At 50.6% G+C, this 21,378-nt stretch overlaps 1 protein-coding gene across 9 annotated transcripts in view; it reads right to left on the reverse strand.

Moving 5' to 3' along the window:
• Nucleotides 1-21,378, reverse strand: part of TRRAP (transformation/transcription domain associated protein) — a 90,640-nt gene that overhangs the window by 33,825 nt on the left and 35,437 nt on the right. For 8 of the 9 annotated variants that reach the window (XM_061402159.1, XM_061402162.1, XM_061402160.1 and 5 more), the window contains exons 28-46: nucleotides 20,270-20,366; nucleotides 18,870-18,991; nucleotides 18,413-18,583; nucleotides 16,947-17,015; nucleotides 12,697-12,816; nucleotides 12,343-12,462; nucleotides 11,820-11,984; nucleotides 11,544-11,725; nucleotides 11,184-11,382; nucleotides 10,622-10,750; nucleotides 7,524-7,790; nucleotides 6,167-6,373; nucleotides 4,799-4,957; nucleotides 4,567-4,701; nucleotides 4,195-4,305; nucleotides 3,210-3,356; nucleotides 1,657-1,870; nucleotides 983-1,108; nucleotides 183-329 (exon numbers count right to left, since the gene is read on the reverse strand). In XM_061402159.1, coding sequence (XP_061258143.1) covers nucleotides 183-329; nucleotides 983-1,108; nucleotides 1,657-1,870; nucleotides 3,210-3,356; nucleotides 4,195-4,305; nucleotides 4,567-4,701; nucleotides 4,799-4,957; nucleotides 6,167-6,373; nucleotides 7,524-7,790; nucleotides 10,622-10,750; nucleotides 11,184-11,382; nucleotides 11,544-11,725; nucleotides 11,820-11,984; nucleotides 12,343-12,462; nucleotides 12,697-12,816; nucleotides 16,947-17,015; nucleotides 18,413-18,583; nucleotides 18,870-18,991; nucleotides 20,270-20,366 — 2,887 coding nt within the window. Of the gene's footprint in view, nucleotides 1-182; nucleotides 330-982; nucleotides 1,109-1,656; nucleotides 1,871-3,209; nucleotides 3,357-4,194; nucleotides 4,306-4,566; nucleotides 4,702-4,798; nucleotides 4,958-6,166; nucleotides 6,374-7,523; nucleotides 7,791-10,621; nucleotides 10,751-11,183; nucleotides 11,383-11,543; nucleotides 11,726-11,819; nucleotides 11,985-12,342; nucleotides 12,463-12,696; nucleotides 12,817-14,406; nucleotides 14,428-14,556; nucleotides 14,611-16,946; nucleotides 17,016-18,412; nucleotides 18,584-18,869; nucleotides 18,992-20,269; nucleotides 20,367-21,378 lie in introns of all 9 variants that reach the window. The other variant, XM_061402164.1, reaches the window with a different exon arrangement.

Consider the following 21,378-nt stretch of genomic DNA (forward strand, 5'->3'; position numbering starts at 1 on the left):
TCTCTTCATTCTTACAATCACAAACTTAAAAAGCATTTCACTTTAAAAGAGTGCTTGACTCTGGAGACCAATGAAACGTTCGGAATTGCTCTGTTAAGAGCAAATGATGATGAACACGAAAGCAGTGGTCAGTGGAGCTGCCAGTCGCGGCGGCCCGAGGCGGGGCCGGCCCAGCGCGTCACCTGAGGCGGCTTCCGTGCTGCCCGAGGCGGCCTGTGGGCTCAGGTGCTCGCGCACCATCTTCTGCAGGGAGCGCATGAAGACCGAGATCAGCCTGTCGATGTAGCTCGGGTTGTTGCTGCAGGCGGACTTGAGGATCATCAGGGTCCCTGCAGGGGGAGAGTGCCAGGGGGTTTCTGAGTCTCTAAAAACTGCGTAAGTCACAAAAATGTCAATTACCCCTAAAAATATTTAAACAATGCACTAGACAAAAATGGGCCGTTTTTGACAAAAGTACAGATTGATCTGAAATGTCGACGTTGCCGTTGAGCCTGACACAAGTCTGAACTGCTCGAGTCCACTTGTGTGGCTTTTCTCCAGCCATATACACGACAGCGCTACTCGATCCTCAGTCAGCTCAATCTGCGGACAAGACACGGTGGACGCAGCGAGACCCTGTACAGACGCTGAGGCCGACTATACTCACAAGAAGGCTTTCGCCTGCGCAGGGTCGGCGCCCCAGGCCCCAAATTGTTCAAGAACCAGCTGTAAACGTCCCATAAAAGCTTACACCGTGGACCTTTAAACAACCCTGGAGATGGGGGGTGGGGAGGAGCACGTGCGTCTGAGGCAGGAAGAAGCTCTGAGGCTGGGCTTCCATCTCCAAGACCCCAGGGAACCTGGCCTTGTGTGCGCCCGGCCACTCGCAGACACTCTCAACACCACATTGGCTCAGAGCTCCTCCCGACACGCCGTGCCCCTCCCAGAAGGGAAGCCCGTCCAAGTGAGCAGAGAGACGTGTGCAGGAGGGGTGCACACTCACCGAAGAGCTGGGAGGGGTTGGCACTGGTGGCCTTCTCGTAGTTGGTGAGCCCCTCGTAGATGACCTTGCCCACTGCCGCGTACAGGCACTCCAGCTCCTCGTACTTGGAGGCCACACTCGAAGTGCCTGAAACAGGAGTGGGACTGTGGGGCTGGGGGCCGGTTGGTGGGCCCTGCCCGGCTCTGAGAGACACTGACTCTTCCCAGGCCAGCTCTGAGCTTCATCATCTGGGACCCACGGCGACCCTCACCCCAGGATGCGTGGCTCCCAGTTAACGGAGCTCGGTGACCACCTTTCATGTCCCCAGTCCTCAACTCAACCCCCTAAACACAAGGAAAACATGCCAAAATTCCATCTTTCCAGCTGTTCATCGCTTGACCAAAATGCTTTAACCGAGCTTTCTTTTAACCTTACAGAAACGGTAATGTTTAGCTGATGAAGAGAAACTGTATTTCCCAAGCGGACCAAAAAATGTAATGCGAAGACTTTGACTGTGAAGTTATGTCAACCTTTTTTTTTTTTTAAACAAAGTTTCACGGTACAAAAAAAAAAGCTTGGATGATAAAATGGCTTATATGGCAAGTGGAAGAGGGAGGAGCAGTCTCAGTAATAAGGTCTGGGCCCACCCAGCCAGGCAGAAAGCAGAGAGAGAGAGGAGTGTGCTGGCCACGTACTGGGCTCGGTGGGGAAGAGGCTCATGAGGCGGGACAGCAGGCTGTGCACGGCCCGCAGCACCTTGGTGTTCCCGCACGTCATGCAGGCAGCCACGCCGCGCTGCAGGGGCTTGAAGCTGCTCAGGATGGCCGGCGGCTGCAGGACGGTGAGCAGGAAGCTCAGCACTTCCAGGCCGGTGCAGATGTTCCCATAGTTCACCTGGTTCGGCTGCTCCTGCAACGGGGGACACGGGCCAGGTGCGGATGAGACAGCACGTGAACGCCGGCGACGGGAGGGGGCAAGCCAACCCGAGCCGCATGCCACTGAGCGCTTGGGAGGTGAAACCAAAACACCCAGAACCACCAAGGGGTGAGCACACCAGGTGTGTAAATGGCGCCATATTCTGTGACTACAGTAGGATTTCACAATCTTCCTTTCAATAAATTTGCCTTAAGAATTTAGTCAAACTTCCTTTAAAAAGTTCACGAAAAACATTAGTATTTGGCTTAAAAAGGCAACTGCTGCAATAAATTTTGCTTTTCTCCTTTCATGTTTTTAGTTCAACTACATACATCCTTCCAAAAGCAAATATCCTTAAAACTGTATCGTAAAATCAACTTCATAAATTGTCAGCACTAAAAAAAAAAAAACAAAAACAGAGCACCAAGGTCCACAGTAAGGATTTAAGTTTGGCTTCAGGACCCTCGTGTCTGTGGCTCACACACACACACACACACACACACGCACACACGTGCCCTGCATGGATGCTACTCTGAGGTGGACCCTGGGGAAAAGGCAGACGTCCACGTGAGCACACCCACTACTCTTGGAGAATGTAAGCCCGTGAAGGGGCTAAGCTGGAGTCAACGGTGACTAATTCTCATAGGAAAATAATTCCCTTTCCAAGAGAAACAGAGGAAAGAAATCTGAGATATCTACCAGTGAAGCCTAAGGCTAGACTCAAAGCACGCACTGTGGACCCAGCAGGCCTACCGCTCTGGAGCTCCTGTAACACAGGAAACCTGTGGGACCATTCAGTACACTTGAACAGCAACACTCATCTTTGCAGCACAAAGTAACAGACATTTACTGCAGGTTTTAAAATCTTCAAACTGAAAGCTTTCAGGTTTCACCAGAGACCTAGACACACAACTGTGTCCTGGTAACGAGATGGATAAAGCAAGAGAGCAGCTTCTGTAACCTCCGGACAATCACAGGACGAAGAACACCCAAAAAGCCATCAGAAGACCTGCACTTGGGGCTCTCTCTCAACACCTGGCTATTCGGTGCCATGTTTATTATTCAATCTGTGTTCAAAAACTCAACTTCATTTTAAAGACTGTTGACTAAGTCAAACGTGTTTATCCCGGGCTAGCCAGTAAGTCGGTTTAAGCAATGAGTCCATGAAAAGCAAGGGCACTACTCTGCTTCCGAGACTCCTGGCTCCACCTGGGTGGAGGGGTAAGCACGGCGCTCTCTCCTCTCCCAGCGACCAGAAGAGCAGTGGGAGGAGCCCCGACTGGCGGAGGGGGGCGGCTCGGGGCCCACCCGTCCCGAGGACCCCCGCACCTACCACACTCATCAGCAGCTTGTCAAACCACTGCAGCTTGAGCTCCGACTTGGCCCACATGTCCGGGCGCAAGGCCGTCTTCAGGAGGGTCACACACCGGCGGGACAGCACCTCCCCAGGAGAGCCCGCCGCACTGGTGTTGTCGTTAACCTGGAAGTTCACGCAGGTCAGGCCCGAGTTACCCTGCACACAGGGCCCACCCTGCTCGCCTGCCCTGGCCCACCCTTGCTGGCCTCCGCCAGGACCCTGCCCCCTCACAGTGGGTCAGCGGTGACCTGCACTCTTCTGTGCAACAGAAAAGGCGGCATCAGGGCCTCCCCGAGGTACCCCTGGCTGGGCCTCCCAGGCTGTGCCCAGCACGCTGTGGCACTCAGGGAAGTATCGGCTGATAGTCGGGTAGCTTGTTTCCAGCACTTAGAGATCCTCAATAGTGTTGTAAAATAGCACGCACTACTTCTTAATAGCTATAAAACTCCTTTGTGAGGGAAATCTCACTTACAAGGGTTTGTTTGAAATTTAAAACGCAAAGTTTCAGAAACTGATCGCCAACAATGGCGTGAAAATATGTTACTGATGTGAATGGTAAACGAATGCCAGTTACGAGGCACTGAACCACTGAACGCTGTCCACTACTTGTGTGGGATGGATCGGCCCAACACCCTCATGACACAGGTTACCTGAAAGTCAAGTAGTCCAACCCAGGGTCACTGAATGTCACCAACATGCTGTTAATTCTAAGATATGCCACTATTTCATCACTGATGAAAAACAGTTATAAAAAATCCTATTATAAAACACAGTCGGGTTTCAGAAACATCAGCATGTCACCAAACGAGATCTGGTAAGAAAGGGACAAGCTACTGAAGACAAGCTCCCAGACCTGGTTTGTCTGTTTCTTTTCTGACCGAACGGTCAGACGGCTGAATGCACTCAGTCTACGGGCAGCCCTCGTGCGGAAGGACCCTAACGGGGACGCGGGGATGCACACCTGACAGGCCACTCGGATGAGGAAGTTCACCACGGTGTCCGTGTGCTGCTTGTCAATGGGCTTGGCGAGCAGCGAGTCGGCGCCTGGCAGAGACTGGCTCCGCCCAAACACCTGCAGATGCGGGACAGCGGGCTCAGGAGCGCGGTCTGGCCTCGGCCCGCCCCAGGGCTGCCCGTGCTGGGCACCAGGGCACCCCCGACACACGCACAAGCACAGCCGCCACGGAGGAAGGGCGGGGCCTGGGCCACCCCCGAAAGGGAACCAGGTCCAGGGGGCGGGGGCACGGGCCTCGTGGGGTGTGGCGTGGCGCCCGGCCCGCATTCCGAGTTCCTGGATGAATGAACCGCCTGCAGCCCGGGTCCACGCTCTCACCGTGCTGATGGCGCCCGTGGCCGTCCTGAAGCGCTTCACCTCCTGCGCAGAGTCCACCGACAGACCTCTCTTGATGGAAGACGAGACGGAGGTGACCCCTTCTCCACTTGAGTTCGGGTCCATGTCTGAATCGGGCTTAAAAAGACGCACCCATGCTTGACTTTGCCGACTGCTCTCCGGGGAGGGCTGTAGGGAACGCAGCCGGGGCCGGCGGGAGGGGCTGCCACCCTACCTGCTGGTCCTTGATCCGCTGCAGCTCCCACTTGATGACGACCTCGGACAGGTCCACGGCCAGCCGCCGCTGCTCGATGGTGACGCTGGGCGTGAAGCCCAGCCGCTGCATGGCGCTCACCATGTGCTGCACGAGGTGATGCCGCACCGGGTAGTACACCTGCGGACGCGGGTGGTCATGCCAGGGCCACCGGCACGCGGGCACATGCACGCACCTGCCTCGGCCTCAGCACGCGACCCAACCTTTGCCCAAGAATTCTGAACCCTAACTTAAGCTAAGAAATCTCTCAACACCTTTTATGAGTATCACTCCCCCTTCATTCACTGAGTTCCAATATAAAAGCGTGTTTTAGCTTTTAAGGACCATCTTTAAAAAATGCTGAAATAATGAATTTGTTAGGTAGGCAAGTCTAGTCACACGTATTAAACTTCAGACAGTGTTATAAAAGCTGGCCACGCCAAGAGGCAAATTCCTAATTCTAAAGAGCTGACTGTGAAAGAACAAATTTTCAATTCAGTCCTTTCTCCTCCACCCAAAAATCTATAAAAAATAATCTACATATAAATAAATACAAGAAGGAGGTGATCTGGTTATAGAAGAGGAGATGCCAGTGACCTCTTCAAGAATTAATGACACTACTTCCCACCTTAAAGTAACAACTCGCCTGTATTCAGAGGTAACTGAGTACAGCTGACCCTTGAACAACACAGGGGTCGGGGTGCCCACCCTCCACCAAGTCAAAAACACGACTGTAGAGTTTAGTCAGTCCTCCGTATCCACGGATTCAACTAACCGCAGATCATGTGATATTACAGTACGTGTTTATTGAAAAACATCTGCATACGAGTGGATCCACACAGCACAAACCCTTGTTGTTCAAAGACCAAGTGTACTTACAAGAAAAATGTTGTCTTAAAAAGAAGCGTATACCTAGGATACATCCACTGAACTACAGCACTTCCCATGTTGTAAGGCCACACACATACTCATGCTAATCTAGAGAAGAGAAATACCTTCTCTGAAAGATGAGGAGTGGGGAGTGTCTCGCTCAGTCGTGTCCGACTCTTATGCGACCCCGTGGACTGTAGCCCGCCAGGCTCCTCTGTCCATGGGATTCTCCAGGCAAGAATACTGGAGTGGGTTGCCATTTCCTTCTCCAGGGGATCTTCCCAACCCAGGGATCGAACCCGGGTCTCCTGCATTGCAGGCAGAGGCTTTATCCTCTGAGCCACCAGGGAAGCCCAGGGAAAGATGAGGACAACCTCATTATTGCAGAAAAACGAAAGACGAGGGAAACTTCAAAGCAAATGCACGAGAGCGTACCAGGTTCTGCTCTGAGGCCCCCGCGCCCAGCCACACACACCCCACCTTGAAGTGCTGCACGATCAGGTGCAGGATGTGGACCAGCTGCGGGACCGTGTGGCCCTCCTCCACGATGATCTTCCTCGTCCAGTGGGTCAGCATCTGGTGCCCGTCCTCCATCCGGGCTGGCACCGCCGGGGTCAGGATGGCCATCGCCTGCCTGACAATGGCGCGCGCTTCCATCGCGTGCGCCTTGAGGAGACTGTGGAACACCTGAGACAGGATGGAGATTGTCACGTAAGCATGGAGGCTTTAACAAGCGAGATGGAAGTAGTCACTCAGAAACAAGGTGTTATTTCTATAAAAACAACCTTTAAACAATTCCTTGAGGCTCTTATTAGAAAAGCACATAGCAGTGACTTTGTCTTTCATAAAGTTTTGATCTGTGAAAATGTCTGCGCTAATGTTTTCTGAGCACCTAGTGTGTGCCTGTGCTGGACTAGGCTCAGATGGTAAAGAATCTGCCTGCAATGTGGGAGACCCGGGTTCGATCCCTGAGTCAGGAAAATCCCCTGGAGAAAGGAATGGCAACCCACTCCAGTATTCTTGCTTGGGAAACCCCCATAGGCAGGAGCCTGGCGGGTTACAGTTCATGGGGTTGCAAAGAGTTGGACACGACTGAAACACACACATGCACACAAAGCGAGCCCCAGTTTTCCCAGCGTGACCAGCACGAAGTTTCAAGGGACACAGGTCATGGACAGGCTGGAAACAATAGGACCTGCTGAACCCGGGTGCCTGGGAGAACTACAGGGTGTCACAGACACCCCTGGCGGGTCTCTGGCCCATGGAAGTTCCCAGGAGGGTGTGGTCAGAGCAAACAATCAAGGGTGGCTCAGGACAGGATGAGCGCCACCCCTGACCAGTGGCTCAGTGGGACAGACAGGCTAGGTGCTCAAGCACAGGGTCACAGCGAACTCTGACACAGACAGGGATGAGCTCGGTCAGATATGGAACTCAGAAGCAGGAGAAACCCAGGCTGCGTGACATCAAGGCCCAAACCCACTGAGCAACACCGGGAACGTGCTTGAGATGGTCCACCCGGACAGGGTCAGGAGACGAGGACCCCCGAGGACCCGCTGTCTGTCTGCAGCTAATGAGTGGGCTGGGGCCCTGGACGGACACACTTTCAGCAACAGACAGAGGAGCAGGAGGTGGTTGAAGAAGAACCGTATTGTTTCAAAAGCAAGGCTGAGAGGAAGGAGCAGACAGAGCAGGAGTGGGAGGAAGGGCGGGAACAAATCATGGGGGAGGATTCACCATCCCAAAACCACGGCAAAAGGGGCATCTGTAAATGCACCGGGGAAGACGATGAGCCAGGAGGAGGCTGTGCGTGCAGAGGGGGACTGGGCCCTGCCGGTACCTGCAGGACGATCTTCTTGTGGATGGCGAACTTGGCGATGATGTGGGCCAGCAGCAGGTGCCCGCTGTACTTGCAGGCGGGGTCCACGCAGGCCTTGGACAGCAGGCAGGGCCACGCGAAGGTCATGAGGCGGCGCAGCTTGCTGTTGCGGTTCTTGTTGTTGTCGTGGATGTGGTGGGGCGCGTGCTCCACCAGCAGCGTGGCGAACTGCAGCAGGTAGATGCGCAGCGAGTCCAGCATGTCCGCCTGCTTCTCGGGCTCCAAGACCTGAGGGCACGGGCGCAAGGGGGCGCTGCTGGCTCTGCTACGCCTGCCACGCAGGGCACGCGCGAGTCTGCACATGCACACACGCTCTAGACACACACTTCCCAGGGGCACGCACGAGTCTGCACCTTCGCACACACACACACACACACACTCTAGACACACACCTCCCAGGGGCACGCACGAGTCTGCGCCTTCGCACACCACACACGCTCTAGACACACACCTCCCAGGAGTACTCACAAGTCTGCACCTTCACATATGCACACACACTCTAGACACACACATCCCAGGGGCACTCACAAGCCTATGCCTTCACACACGCATGCACGCACACACTATACACATACCTCGCAGGGCACTCACGAGTCTATGCCTTCACACACACACACATTCTAGACACACACCTCCCAGGGGCACTCACAAGCCTATGCCTTTGCGCAGGCACGCACGCACGCGCGCACACACACACACACACACACTCTAGACACATACCTCCCAGGGGCGTGCCACAAGTCTACGCCTTCACACACAAACACACTCATACGTGCACACACGCGCTCTATACACGTAACATTCTGCTACCTCTGTACCTCCCAGGAGCACTCCACAAGTCTATGCCTTCACACGTGCACACATACACACACTCCATACACAAACCTGCCAAGGGTCACTTGACAAGTCTACGCTTTTACACACACACTCACGTGCACATACCCTCTATACACATACCACTCTGTACCTCTGAACATCCCAGGGTCACTCGACAAGTCTACGCACACGCACACTATACACAAACCTCCCAAGGGTCACTCGACAAGTCTATGGCTTCACACACACACACACACACACCCACACACCCACATACCCTCTATACACATAACATTCTGCTACCTCCGTACCTCCTCAAGGGTCAGTTAGCAATCTACTCCTCCACACACACGCATACACACTCACTCACAACACACGTACCCTCTTACACACATAGCGTTAAGCCTTACAGGGATAAACTCAATGACATTACATCAATTTTCCTTTATTATGGACAGATTACAAACTTGCCAAATTTATTTCAGTGTTGAAGAGGGAGCAGACGTAGACACTGGAACACAGGGGGCAGGGGGGGTCCGAGCCCTCCCACACAAGGGGATTCACGACCGAGTCTCTCAATTTCCAAGCAACTGAGTTATTTTTTTTCCTAGTCAATCATTAATTACTAACTCGTTTTTTAGTATTATTAGAAAATATTACCTACTCCCCAATTCTCTATTCTTAAAACAAAAAAAGTTACACTTTTCCATACAATCAAGGGTCTGACAAATTTCTACATGTGTTTCACGGATATAAGAAAAATGTACACAGAGGAAAATGCTACCTGCCTCTGTGGAGTCACACAGACCGACCACACAATCCAGTAAGAACCCTCACAACCTTCTGCCTCTCAGAAGACCTGTGACGGAAGCCTTCCACAACAGCTGTGTTGCCATCAGGGGGCCCTTTAGTCCCCAACTCCCTCCCTTGGATCTGCGGCTTCACAGAGGCCCTTCCCTGGGGGCGCCAGCCTGCCCTGCACCATTGATCCTCATCGACACTTGAACTCCTGACCCCTCACTGGTGCCGAGTTGACAGCATCTGACTCCAGGATGCAGCCCACAGAGGGCAGCCCGCGGCAGGGCTGGGTCTCCATGTGCCCACAGCTGCCCAGCACAGGGCACACAGCAGTATGTGGACCAAAACAATTGCTTGGACTTAGCTCTCACTCCCCCAGGAGGATGGAGCTAGGGTCAAAACTGAGAAGGACGCCTGGCTTAAGCAGCAGACTATGGAAAGCCTGGCCACGTGTCCTGTGAACAGCCTCCCCTCTACCTGGACCCCAGGCCAGGGGGTGTGGAACCTACTCTCTTCTTCCCAAGGGTAGTAATTCCTGGGCCGCGCAAGGAATGAAGGCCCATGATGAGTGAAGCCCCACGGTCACAGCATTCGACCAGCAGCCGTGCATGAACACTTGGCCCAACCACCTCAAGGCAAACTCAGCATCCGCTGGTGAAGTGCACCAGCCCGACCACAGAGCACCATAGGAAGTTCTCAGGAGAACACGATTCCTAAAGCCTCACTTGTGCAACCTGCAAACACTATTGTGCACGAACCAAGACCCAAGTTAATTTCAGACATCCCACTGCCGCAGCATTTCATGAATGTGGCAGCAAAGGGTCACAGTGGTAACTGGTCCAGTCTCACGTCCTCACTGGCTTTTAGTAGATTCTTTTGTAAATAGATCATGAAAACACTACTGACCAGCAATAGGAATTTCTGCAAAACAACCACGACATGTGAATTTTCAACGTGATATATTCTGCTTCCCACTGAAATCTATTAACCTGGAAAAATTAAGTGATTCCACAGTGAAGCTGCCTTAGTAAGTTCACTAGTAAGAATGAATGCAATCATGAAAAATAAAAGCCGCAGGGAAATAACCTTATTTCGATGAATCCATCACACACACACACATCTCCCACACTGTGCGTGGTTCATGATGTCACTTTACTGCAATGAACCCATCTCGCACACACACACACACACCTCCCATGCTCTACGTGGTTTGTGATGTCACTTTATTGCAATGAACCCATCACACACACACACACACATACACATCTCCCACGCTCTGTGTGGTTCGTGACGTCACTTTATTGCGATGAACCCATCTCACACACACACACACACACACACACACACATCTCCCACGCTCTGTGTGGTTCGCGACATCACTTTATTGCATTGAACCCATCACACACACACACATCTCCCATGCTATGCATGCTTCGTGACGTCACCTTGGTAATGAACACACTGGTGATGCTCTCGGGGTTATCGCCTTCTGGATTGGGAGGTCCTAGGAGCTGCTCTCCTTCCCCCTTCTCAAAGCTGTATAAGAAAGCAGGATTCAAGATATGCTGCAGAACCTACAAAAAAATTTTAAAATGAAGGAGAAGAAAAACAAAGCCAGGCTCTCTCTCTCTCACTAGGCAGAACCAGCTCGGTCATGCTGCAGCATCCGGGCAGAACTCAGTCAGGGGTGCAGCTAGCAATTTTGTCTTTCCTTCCAGTGGCAACTGCAAAGGCAGGGTAACAACTTGAGGAAAAGAGCAGACTCGTTCACTCTTCTCACCTCAAACAAGTTGTTTTATAAAAGCAAAGGAACTAACACACCACTCGTCAGCATTGGTTCACAGCTGGACCTGCCTCACGTTTCTCAACAATGAAACTTCCTTCCTAAACAGCCCAGACTGCTCTTCCAACGCCAGGAAAGACAGCAGACCATGGACAGAGTGCCCTGGCTCCCGGGAAAACGAGCTCAAGCATCGTGGACTCTCCTGCAGCAACAGAGGGACCTACCTTGGCTTTCAGCTCATCTCCGAAGTTGGGGTCATTGAAGTCCACAAAGCGAAAAAACAGGGCCCGTTTCTGGGCGATGTTGTAGTTTTGGGGAATCTCCTCCTCCATGTACTCCTTTAGGAAGGTCATGTTGCAGAGGAAGCGACCAGTGAAGGCCCGGAGCAGCTGGAACAGCAGCTCAATATCTCCGTAATTCTTCCTGCGTGTTCAAATGAGAGGGCCGTAACTGCCGGGACATCCGACCTGCCCTCCAGCTGCTCAGAGCCACAGCCCATGCTCTACAGGCCATGCCTACACACAGGGACCCCGTGACCCACGCCTCAGAAGAGCCCACAGGCACCGGAGCCCAGATGCACCCACTTGCAGTAATTGAGCAGACAGTAGGCCAGCAGCTTGGGTTCCTTCCAGTTAGTGGCCGCCATGTTCTCCTTCCGGTGTCTTTCTTGGAAGGTTTCACTGACCCACACACGCCTCAGCTGGCTCACCAGGGAGTGCTGACTGGCCAGCCAGGAATCCTCGTTTTTAACGATGATACTGATGATCTGCCAAAGAGGAGACGGTGAGGACGCCGGCGGGGCTCTCCCTGCATCCCGACGGCACGTTCGGGGCACTGGCCGTGGTGGGGAGCCGCGCTACCTTGACGGCCTGGAACTGCAGGTCCAGCCGCAGCGTGCTGGTGCTCGGCGAGCCGGGGCGCACTGCGGTCTGGGTGCCACCGGGCAGCAGCAGCGTGATGAACCGGTTGGGGTTGGCCGCCAGCACGTCTCGAAGAGGTTTGGCATCTTTGTGTTTTAAGAAACTCTGCAAACAAAACAAATAGCTGTTTTAAGCTAATCAAAGCCCACAAACTATTTTATATTTTAGATGATATGAACTCTAAGGTTCTTCCTAAATCTGAGATAGAATAAAAAAAGAAAAAAAGACTACAAAAGCACTCTCTTTAGAAAGTACTTTTTAGACACTTGGTTTTCATAATTAGAGCAGCTCATTTATCCATTACGATCAAAGTCCTCCAAAGGAGGATTCCTGGACCTGAGCTTTTCTCAGCAGGACACGATGTTTCTAATGCTCAAGTTATATCAGAGAAAAATAAAACCTCAACAGTCAACTACAAATTTCAGACTGTAGAGCAGCACCCCAGTCCCAGCCCGGCTCCCACCATGAACATCCGGCTCCACTGGGGGTCATTCAGCGTCGCCTCCATCATGAACAGCTCCACTGTCTGCGAGGGGTGGCGCGTCAGGAACTTGATCAGAGGTTCTCTGAAGGGACTGCCAGCCTGGAAGACACGCGGTGAAACCTGCACTGTCTGGGGCTCTGAGGTCTCTCCGGTCCAGCGACTGCCCACAGTTCCATGTGCGCCTTCTCCCCTCATGAGTGGACTGCACGCGCCGCAAGCCAACATGAACACCCCACACCTTCCTCTGCTAGATGAACCCAGCTGAAGCATGACACAAAACATTCCCCGTCAAAGACGCAGGAAGAACCGAATGAGCCTGAGCCTGGCCTTTACCTCGATCAACATGGCCCGTTCGGTTTTCATCACGACCTCTAGCAAAGGCTTGACCAGAGTCTGGGGCGCAGCTGGGATCAGATGAAAAAGGTTTATGATGGCAGAGCAGATTTTCATCTCCTAATGGAGAAAGTCAGAAATTAGAAAACAGGCCAATTAATCGCACCAGCCAAAGGCATCAACCTCATACAGACCCTGCTAGGCTCTACTACGTTCGCAAGGCTCGCCAACAGAAGCAGAGTTAACACGTAGAAAGCCACAACTTGCCAACCTCAGCTTCCAGCTGTGGCCGGAGGAAACGACCTGCCCTGGGCTCTGCCAGCGGAGGGAGGGGACCGCACACCTGGTGATGGTGCCACGTCCGCTTGCATGCACGCTGACCAGTGCTGGGAGTGACCTCTCGGGCCGCCGAGGTGACCCCCCTCGGGGGCAGGAGCTCGTGCCCGTGGCCTGAACATTAGAGGCCCCCACGTGCCGTGACCGCATGGGGTCTCCCCAGTGCAGCAAGTTCTGAGGGCACAGACTTCTTCTGCCCTTAAAACTCAGCCACAAAGTCCTCAAAACATACGGGAAGTCTTTACCCCGGAAATTAACTATCAGCGGAAATAAATGACCGGCTGTGGGACTAAGAATTTGCCAAGCAGGCCTGAAAACAAAGCTGACAGACTGCTCCCCGGAATCACGTGCAAAGTGGGCTGCTCGGCGACCAAGCCCCGTCACCCGACTTTGCGTTCTCGGCGTCTGTTCCCACAGTTTTGGGTCCGCCATTCGGGCCACGGGGGCGGAAGATGCCCTGATGTCCCTTGTGGGTGGGGGACGCCAGGCACCCAGGCCCCACTGCGGTAAAATGGGGATGGTAAGCGCCAGTCAGGGGCACCGGGTCCCCGCGGCAGTGGAGAGAGCGCTCAGAACGCCTCTTCAAGCCGAGAGGCCAAACGTGAGAGGGGTCAGAAATGAGAAGCATCAGCTCACTGTCACCCCCGGCCTCCCCTGGAGTGCCTGTCTCCAGTGTTTCTGAGTTTGGGGGCAGAATAAGTTAGTTCGATTGTCAAGTTCGAATAACCTTCTAAAAATGGCACTTTTGTCTCCAAGGTGTAGGTTTTCAAAGCCCTGTCACAGAACCACTGCTGGTCTTCGCGTCACCACCGGGAGGGGCGGCAGGAACGACAGGCGTTACCACCCCCACTTTACAGAAGAGGCCAGCGCGGAGCTGCGCCCCGGTCCCAGGCCATAGCGCTGGGCCCACCCGAGGGCGCTGTGCGCGGCAGACACACACGGGGGATGGGCGCGGGCAGGGCCATGGAGGCAGCTGCTCAGTCAGACGTGTGCAAGAAGGACGAGAACGCCTCCCGATTTCTGGCAGGCCTCCTGCATTCTTTGCGGTGTCTCCTCTCAAGAGGCTGTTAGATGTGTGAGTTCATACAAACGGTATGAGAGCAAAAACCCGAGGGAATCAGAAAAATTGAGATGTGGCGATTCTAGCGTGTAGGAAACAAAAGAACTTAGAAACCGGCTTAAAAAGGTCCTAACGGGAAACATGCGTGGCCCCCGGACAGTTCACGGCAACGGTGGGACCGATACAGGCCCGCCACAGACAGACAAGTACGCTCACTGCACTCAGGCACGACACACTCCGTCCACCACAGAACCACGAGTCACGGCAAAACCAAGGACGACGACAACCCCTCCTGCACCTCCACTGGTTCTCACCTCTACCCCTTCCACGGCAGGCTGAACCAAAACAAAAATTACAGCATGAAAAAAGGCAACGCAAAGGTAAACACAACAGAACAGAAAAGGAAATATAAACTGTTCTTCACAGTGCAAGTCACAAACTGACTGTTAATAGGTTGTTCTCACCTCAAACTGACAGAATGGAGACAAGGAGCATCTCCCGCACTCTGAAATGCTCTCCTGAGGATGGGGAGGAAAATCATCTTTTTTCTATTCATGTTATTTACACAGAACTTCCCGCACACTCAAAACAGTCAGGGTTGTTGGGGAAAACAAGACAGTGAAGACAATTGTCAAGAAAGCACACGACAGTTAACAGATGCGCAACAGCAAAACATACACCGTCCACCCTTCAGATGTCAAAACAGCTCTTCCGATGGTGTCACGGGGAGTGCGCTCTTCCCTAAATTTAACAAACAAAGAGTTTTGGAATTCTTGTCCGGGGGAGAAACTGTAAGACTTTGCTGTATGCAAATACATTTTAAAAAACTGTTTTGTTTAGAATCAGTCATTCAAGATTTTACGTGAGGGCTAAGACATTTAAAAAAAAACTTGCCCCGCTGAAGCTGGGGCTTAATCCCTATCAATCAGGCATGTTTCAGGCCTGCACACTCAGAAGAACCCACAGGCCATGACACCACCCACTGGATGGACATCTGGGTTACCTTGTGAAGTGAAGCTGTGTGCCTGGGTATGTGTGTGTAACAGGTGGTCACGAGTTCTCCCCCGTAAGTTCAACGCCAAACAGGCAAACCTCCCTAATGTGGTGATAATGCAAAGCTCGGATCATCAGGGGTGAAGATGTCATGGGGAATGACTATTTTTATTCAACTTTCAGCACATCGTCAGTTACAGTTTCTCAGCTGGGCAATGTTATTTGGAAATCCAACCAAATAAACTGCTCCTCAATCTGTGGAGCACCCACTGAAAACCATCAGGGTTCAAGAGCAGAAAGGAAGCTTCGCTCTGGGCTCACACCAGAAACCACAGCCGCTCTGCCTTGGACCCCCTCAGCAGTGAGATGCTCTCGGGGACGTGCTCACTGCTGAGCAACAGGCTTTAGCAGGAGCTTAGCCAACTCCCAGTATCCATGGCCCCAGCCCTTGTGCAACTGGCCCCCATAGCATGTAAGCTTCACTGAAACTTTGTGGGATCTTTTTGATCTAATGTAAGTCGTTCATCTACCTGCTAGGGCTTAAATGTTTATTGTAAAATTGGCTGTAAGTTTCAGAGAATTAACAGCTAACTGTAAAAGCAAATATAAAATTTAGAGCAAAAACACAGCTCTCATCTGTATAGAGGCACTCGTGCCTACTCCCAAGAGCTCAGCTTTTTCAAACACACTCCGCGATTCCCCCATGAGGATTTTCTGGGTTTTTTTCACCTATATACATAAATAACAAACCTTCAAAGAGGTTATGGATGGTTTGACACTTCTAAAGAAAGTTTAAAATCCTGGTTCAGTTTTGCTTGTTGGCTGTTTAGAAGCAGCAGGAAACAAGACTCACAGAAAAAGAACATCTTGACACAGAATGGTTAACACAAAGCATAATAAAGCCAAAATAAAGAAAATGCAAGCTGGGATGAAACAGAGCATCCAACAAATAGGCACAGGAGCATGGAACACCACGTTAATGATGCCTCTGCAGAGCTCGGGAACCCCTCATCGGGGTACTGCTGCAGTTCCACGGGGCGGAACAGGAGCTTGTGGAAACACAGCCCACCGAGAGGACAGACATCAACTTAAAAGATATTTTAAAAGAGTATTAACATCTGTGAATAAGATTAGAGTCAAATCAGCAAGAAGCATTCATTTAGCGACCCACGTCGGAGCCTTTAAAAGATTTAAAGTGAAAGTGAAGTCGCTCAGTCATGTCTGACTCTTCGAGACCCCATGGACTGTAGCCTACAGATTTAACTAGAGTGGTTTTCCCTCGAAATTGTAAAAAATTATGTTTTGATGTACGGGCCATCTGGCCTTTGGGCAAACAACGGGGGTGGGGGATTCAGACCTCGAGAACACGCGTGCCAGGACTCACGTGATGCTTCATCACGTTGTCCTCGGGGCGTGGTGAAGGCCTAAGACCTCTGCTCAGCTTATGAGGCAATGAGGGCGGAAAGCAGTGGGAACAGCAGCTGAGCACTGCACCCCCGTGCAAACGACAGCTGCCAAGAACCGTCCAGAAAGCACGCTTTATTCACTTTAAAGAAAAGCTAGTAAAAGTGAAATACTAACATGTCAAGCTTCCCAGGATTCTCATCAACAAAAACATCGTGTTAAAGTGAACAAAAGGGAGATTTTTTTAAAGAAACACAAAAAGGAACGTTCAATGATTAAGAGAAATAAAAGCGAAAATGTAACGCTAACAAAATATGTGTAACAGGTTACATGGACTAGAGTCACACACAACTAAACCTCTGACCGGGATTTAATTAAGAGCATGGCTCCGACGTTCGCATCACTAACGGCAGTGCCCGGCGGCGGGGCTGCCCCCGGAAACAAACGAGTCACTCACATTTCCGTCACTCCTCTGGCCCCCTTTGTGGGTGAGGACCACCACTTCCATCCACTTTCGCAGATGTTGCTGTTGAAAAAAAAATACATCCTTAGACATTTTTTTCTTGACAATGGGAGCATCTCAATTCCAAAATAGGTGAAAACCTATATATGATCATTTCCCAACCTACTCAACATGAGAATGGCAATGTTTCTAATTACTGAAATAGTGCAGCCAAATGAGTGATGAGAGTAACATGTTTTCTTATGTTCTATAAACAGGAAGGCTGAATTTACCCTGATACAGCAGGAGATGTCCTACAACTGGTCATTCCAACAAGAGGACCTGTATTCCTGTTACTCTGTGCCGTGGCGGTCCCCCGAGTCTGCCTGGAGCCAGCAGCCAGGCTAGGCATCAGGGCAGAGACATGACCAAGCAGACGGCACCCCTAGCCTGTGGAGCTCCAGTTTACAGCAGGGGAAACGAGGTAAAACTCAGGCATCCGCCACGTGACAGGAGCAGGAACCAGCTACAGGAGGGCCCCACAGAGGCGGCCAGGCCGGAAGCATAGGGAAGAGCGTTCCAGGTCGTATGCGTGTAGACCGGTAGGTACGTATCTGTATCATATATGGAAGCTTAAAGGGAAGGGGCCTTGCAATTTGGAGAATGCACTTACATTACACTCTACTATTAGGGCATCACTTAAAAATTTTAGGACCAGTCAATTCCCAGTTAGGTATTTGGGCCATGGTTCATTTCTTTGGTATCTACAGACATGAAGAAACCAGCAAGTGAAGCTTAGAAGCTGCATAAAAACATGCACGTTTGCAGTAACGTACTGCAAAATCGTAAAGTTAACAAATTATTTATAAATGTTTATTTACAGAATGCAAAATGAAGTTAATAGCTGAAACTCCTTCATCTGTCTACTCCTCGGGTTTAAACACTTTTCAAACAGATCTTTTATTTGCATAGCTATTTCCTTGCTAACTGTAAAAACTCAAAAGGATTTCTAAAGCCCTTACAAGTTCTTCACTGCATCACTGTTGACAAAGGCCAAAGACTGGGAACAATCAAGATGGTCACCAGCAGGGAAAGAAGCGGTAGCGTCTGGCACGTCCCCGCCACGGAACACTATGTGGCCATAAGACAAGGATGAAGAGGCACTTCACACACCCATATGAATGATGGGACGGTAAATATAAAAAGAAGGAAGGATGGATGGATCCCACATCCCTTTGTGGGAAGGAATCAAAAAGACGTATGTCCCATGACAAACGGGAACCACCTTTAGAAGGACACAGGGGAGACTGTTCCTGCTGGCTATCTCCCGGAAGAGGAGCTGGGAGGCTGGAGGGCGGGGATGGGAGGGAGGCTGTTCACAGTACCCCCTCCACACCTTCGGAGCTGTAAGTCATTTAAGTGTGTAATTCACTTTTTTAAAAAGTTTAACCTTTCAGGTTCATCATACACGTCTGGCTTACCATCATCTGATCACAAAATTTATCATTGAAGGAGTTTGGGAAGAGCCTGGTCACCGAGGTCAGACGATTGACGACGTTGAGCGTCAGGCTCCGATAGTCGCCCAGCATCATCAAAAGCGGGCGCATGTGAGTGTGGATCTGGTCTACTTCTATGGTAGCGCCTTCTAAAAACTATTAACAGAGAGAGGTTAGGGGGGAAAGATACCAGAGTACGACTCATACTAACCAGAACTCAGTCAAGTCTATCTGCAAGTTTCTGCTTTCCCACAAGTTTATGATGAAATGAGGAGGACTGGGCATTCCTGTTTAATTTTTCAAGAGTTCAGGATGGCTATGAAATAGGTAGAGATGCTATTACACTCCGGGGTGGGATGAACCACAGGCAGACTCCTGAGATACAGACAAAGTCAACAGGACGAGCTCAGTGTGGAACTCCCACCCGCCCAGCCCCACTCACCTTCCTCATGCAGGCTTCTCCGGCCTCCTGGAGCTCGCTGTTGGTTGAATTCAGGGCTTTGAAGAGCGCAGCAATGATCTTCTCTCTGGACTGAGGAAGATAATTGCAGGCCGCAAGCGCATCTTTAGGGAGAGAAATCAACACGATTTTCATCATTTACCTGAAAAACGTACAGCAACAGCCTCGTCTAAAGGCTTTATCAACCAACAGACACACGGGTCCCTAAACTTCTTTCCTAATAACCCGGCTTCCTGCAAGACAAAAGAACGCGTGGCCTTCTACTCACAGGGTCACTGTTATCCATGAGTGACTATTATCTAACAAGGTAACAGCCTGCCAGAAAGCCCACGATCAGTCTTACTGTCCAGATAAATGGAGGGGTGAAAACAGGGGTGAAGGGGTCCCCAACGACACCCTGCCCCCAACATGCCGTCCAGGCGCGGGCACGGCAGACCAGTGGGCACGTGCACGGCACTGACACTGAGGGCGGGGCCGCGGGCTCTGGCGAAGAAGGGGACACTCAGCTCAGTGTCCCCCCACTATCTGCGCCCCAATCTGCAGGGGGGTCAAAGGCCTTGAAAGGCAGACATTCTCAGGACAGAGGACGTAACTTGAGCCTGTATGTTACAGCTTACTTAAGCAGTAATGTTCTAGCTCGTGTGAAACGCGTGAGGGGTACCCCAAGGACAGGAGCCCCAACAGGAGGGGTGAGAAGACCCCCTGCATCCTCCCTCATGCTGGCCTGCCATGTCTTGAGCTCCATCCTCAAGTTCTGCCTCTCAGCTCCTCTACCTCTAATTCAAGGAGGATTCTGGCAATATTTCATTAAGTCATTAAGTGTGTAAAAGTCAACAAGAGACAAAGTTAACCACTGGGTATTTATCAAAAAGGAGGAAATGACTGTTTCTAAGTACGAAGGCAAGTAGTGTATTTTCCTAAATTATGTACAATTCCTGTGCTAAACAATGATGACTGACATTCTTAATGAAAGCCTGGAGACAGCAGGAGTCTCAAACGCTCCTAAATCACTAAAAAGTCTAAAAAGATCTAAATACTTTGATTCAGATGAAAATGGCAAGATGTGAATGGTGTGACATCACTCTTAAACCAGGAAATTAGAGATACACCTTAGAGACATGTTCAGTTCCCATAAGAGGGCTACAAAGAGTTTACAACACATAAAATGCAGTTTACTAGAGAGTAGAATAATTATTTAAATCCTAGCAATCTATACAGTCCAATGACATCTCATTATGCAGCCTGATAAATACACCAACAATTTTTTTTTATTCCCCCTTAGAGACCATAGAGAGTCAGAAAAATCAGACAACAAAAAAAGGGCCATCGGTCCCCCTCCACTTCTGTGCCCGGTAACTTGTTTCAGATTTACGTGAACTTACTTAAGGCTGCAATCCGTAAAGGGACAAGCGATGGAAGGCTTTTATAACAGGGCAGCTTTGTTAAAGCCGAATCTTCAGCCTCGCACAAGTTCAAGAGCTGCAAGAGACAGAATGATGTAATTCGGCCTGCTCTCACTGTGAAGACCTTGCAAGTAACAGGACACGACCATCAGCCACACGTGACACAATTAACAAACCAAACCCAAATCCTGAGGCACTTAAGTATCCAAATGTCACTGGGCTTCCTTATTCTAAAGCAAAACTCAGTCAACATCTGTGAAATAAATTTTTTGGCACTCTGATCGGCTCTGATATCATCATGCTTTTTCTTTACACAGAGGGTCACTCTATCTAAATGCAAATTCCACAATGGGGGGACAATGCCTTGTTCAGAGCTGTTTCCCAATGCCGTTGGCCAAGGCCCAAGAAATAAACATGCTGTATTTCAAGTGTTTGAGCAGTAATACTTTTTCTTTCTTTTCAAGCACACAGAAGCATAAGAAGGAAGTATTTTATTGCAAGTATATATATATATATATATATACATGGAGTATAATGCAGATACTCCAGCAGCTAGTCTTCCAGACATTTCACCAAACCAGTACACATTTATATATGTACTGCCTAAAATACTATATATGGTGTTCTATTAACTACTTTCTCCTTCTACTGACATCCTGGACAACTTACATAAGGGCTATAACCAAGGTATAAAAAAATAAATAAATAAAAGCTAGAACACATGATCAATGACCTCATGTCCAAGTAAAAACAAGGGACTTTAAAGAATCAAGAGGCAAGTTCTTTCATAGCTGGAAATTCAGACTTGGTGTGCATAAGCAAGAACTTGCTTCTTATGACTTCTGGCTCAGTTTAGTCTGACAATGCCTCCAGAATAAGTCACATCTTGAAACCATTTCAAATTGGGCTAATCCACAGCCCATTATCAAGTCTAAGCTGATGTCTATGGTTTGACCGCATCTATAGTTGCGTTCCTATTCAGCACTGTCTAGTACCTGCCACGCTGTAATATCGACAGTGACAAACCCGCGGAAGGGGCCATCCTCCACTGCCTGTTATCTTGGGGTCAAGGGGCAAGTCAAGTCCAC

This window comes from Bos javanicus, chromosome 25 (genome assembly GCF_032452875.1).
Source record: "Bos javanicus breed banteng chromosome 25, ARS-OSU_banteng_1.0, whole genome shotgun sequence".
NCBI classification, from domain to species: domain Eukaryota; kingdom Metazoa; phylum Chordata; class Mammalia; order Artiodactyla; family Bovidae; genus Bos; species Bos javanicus.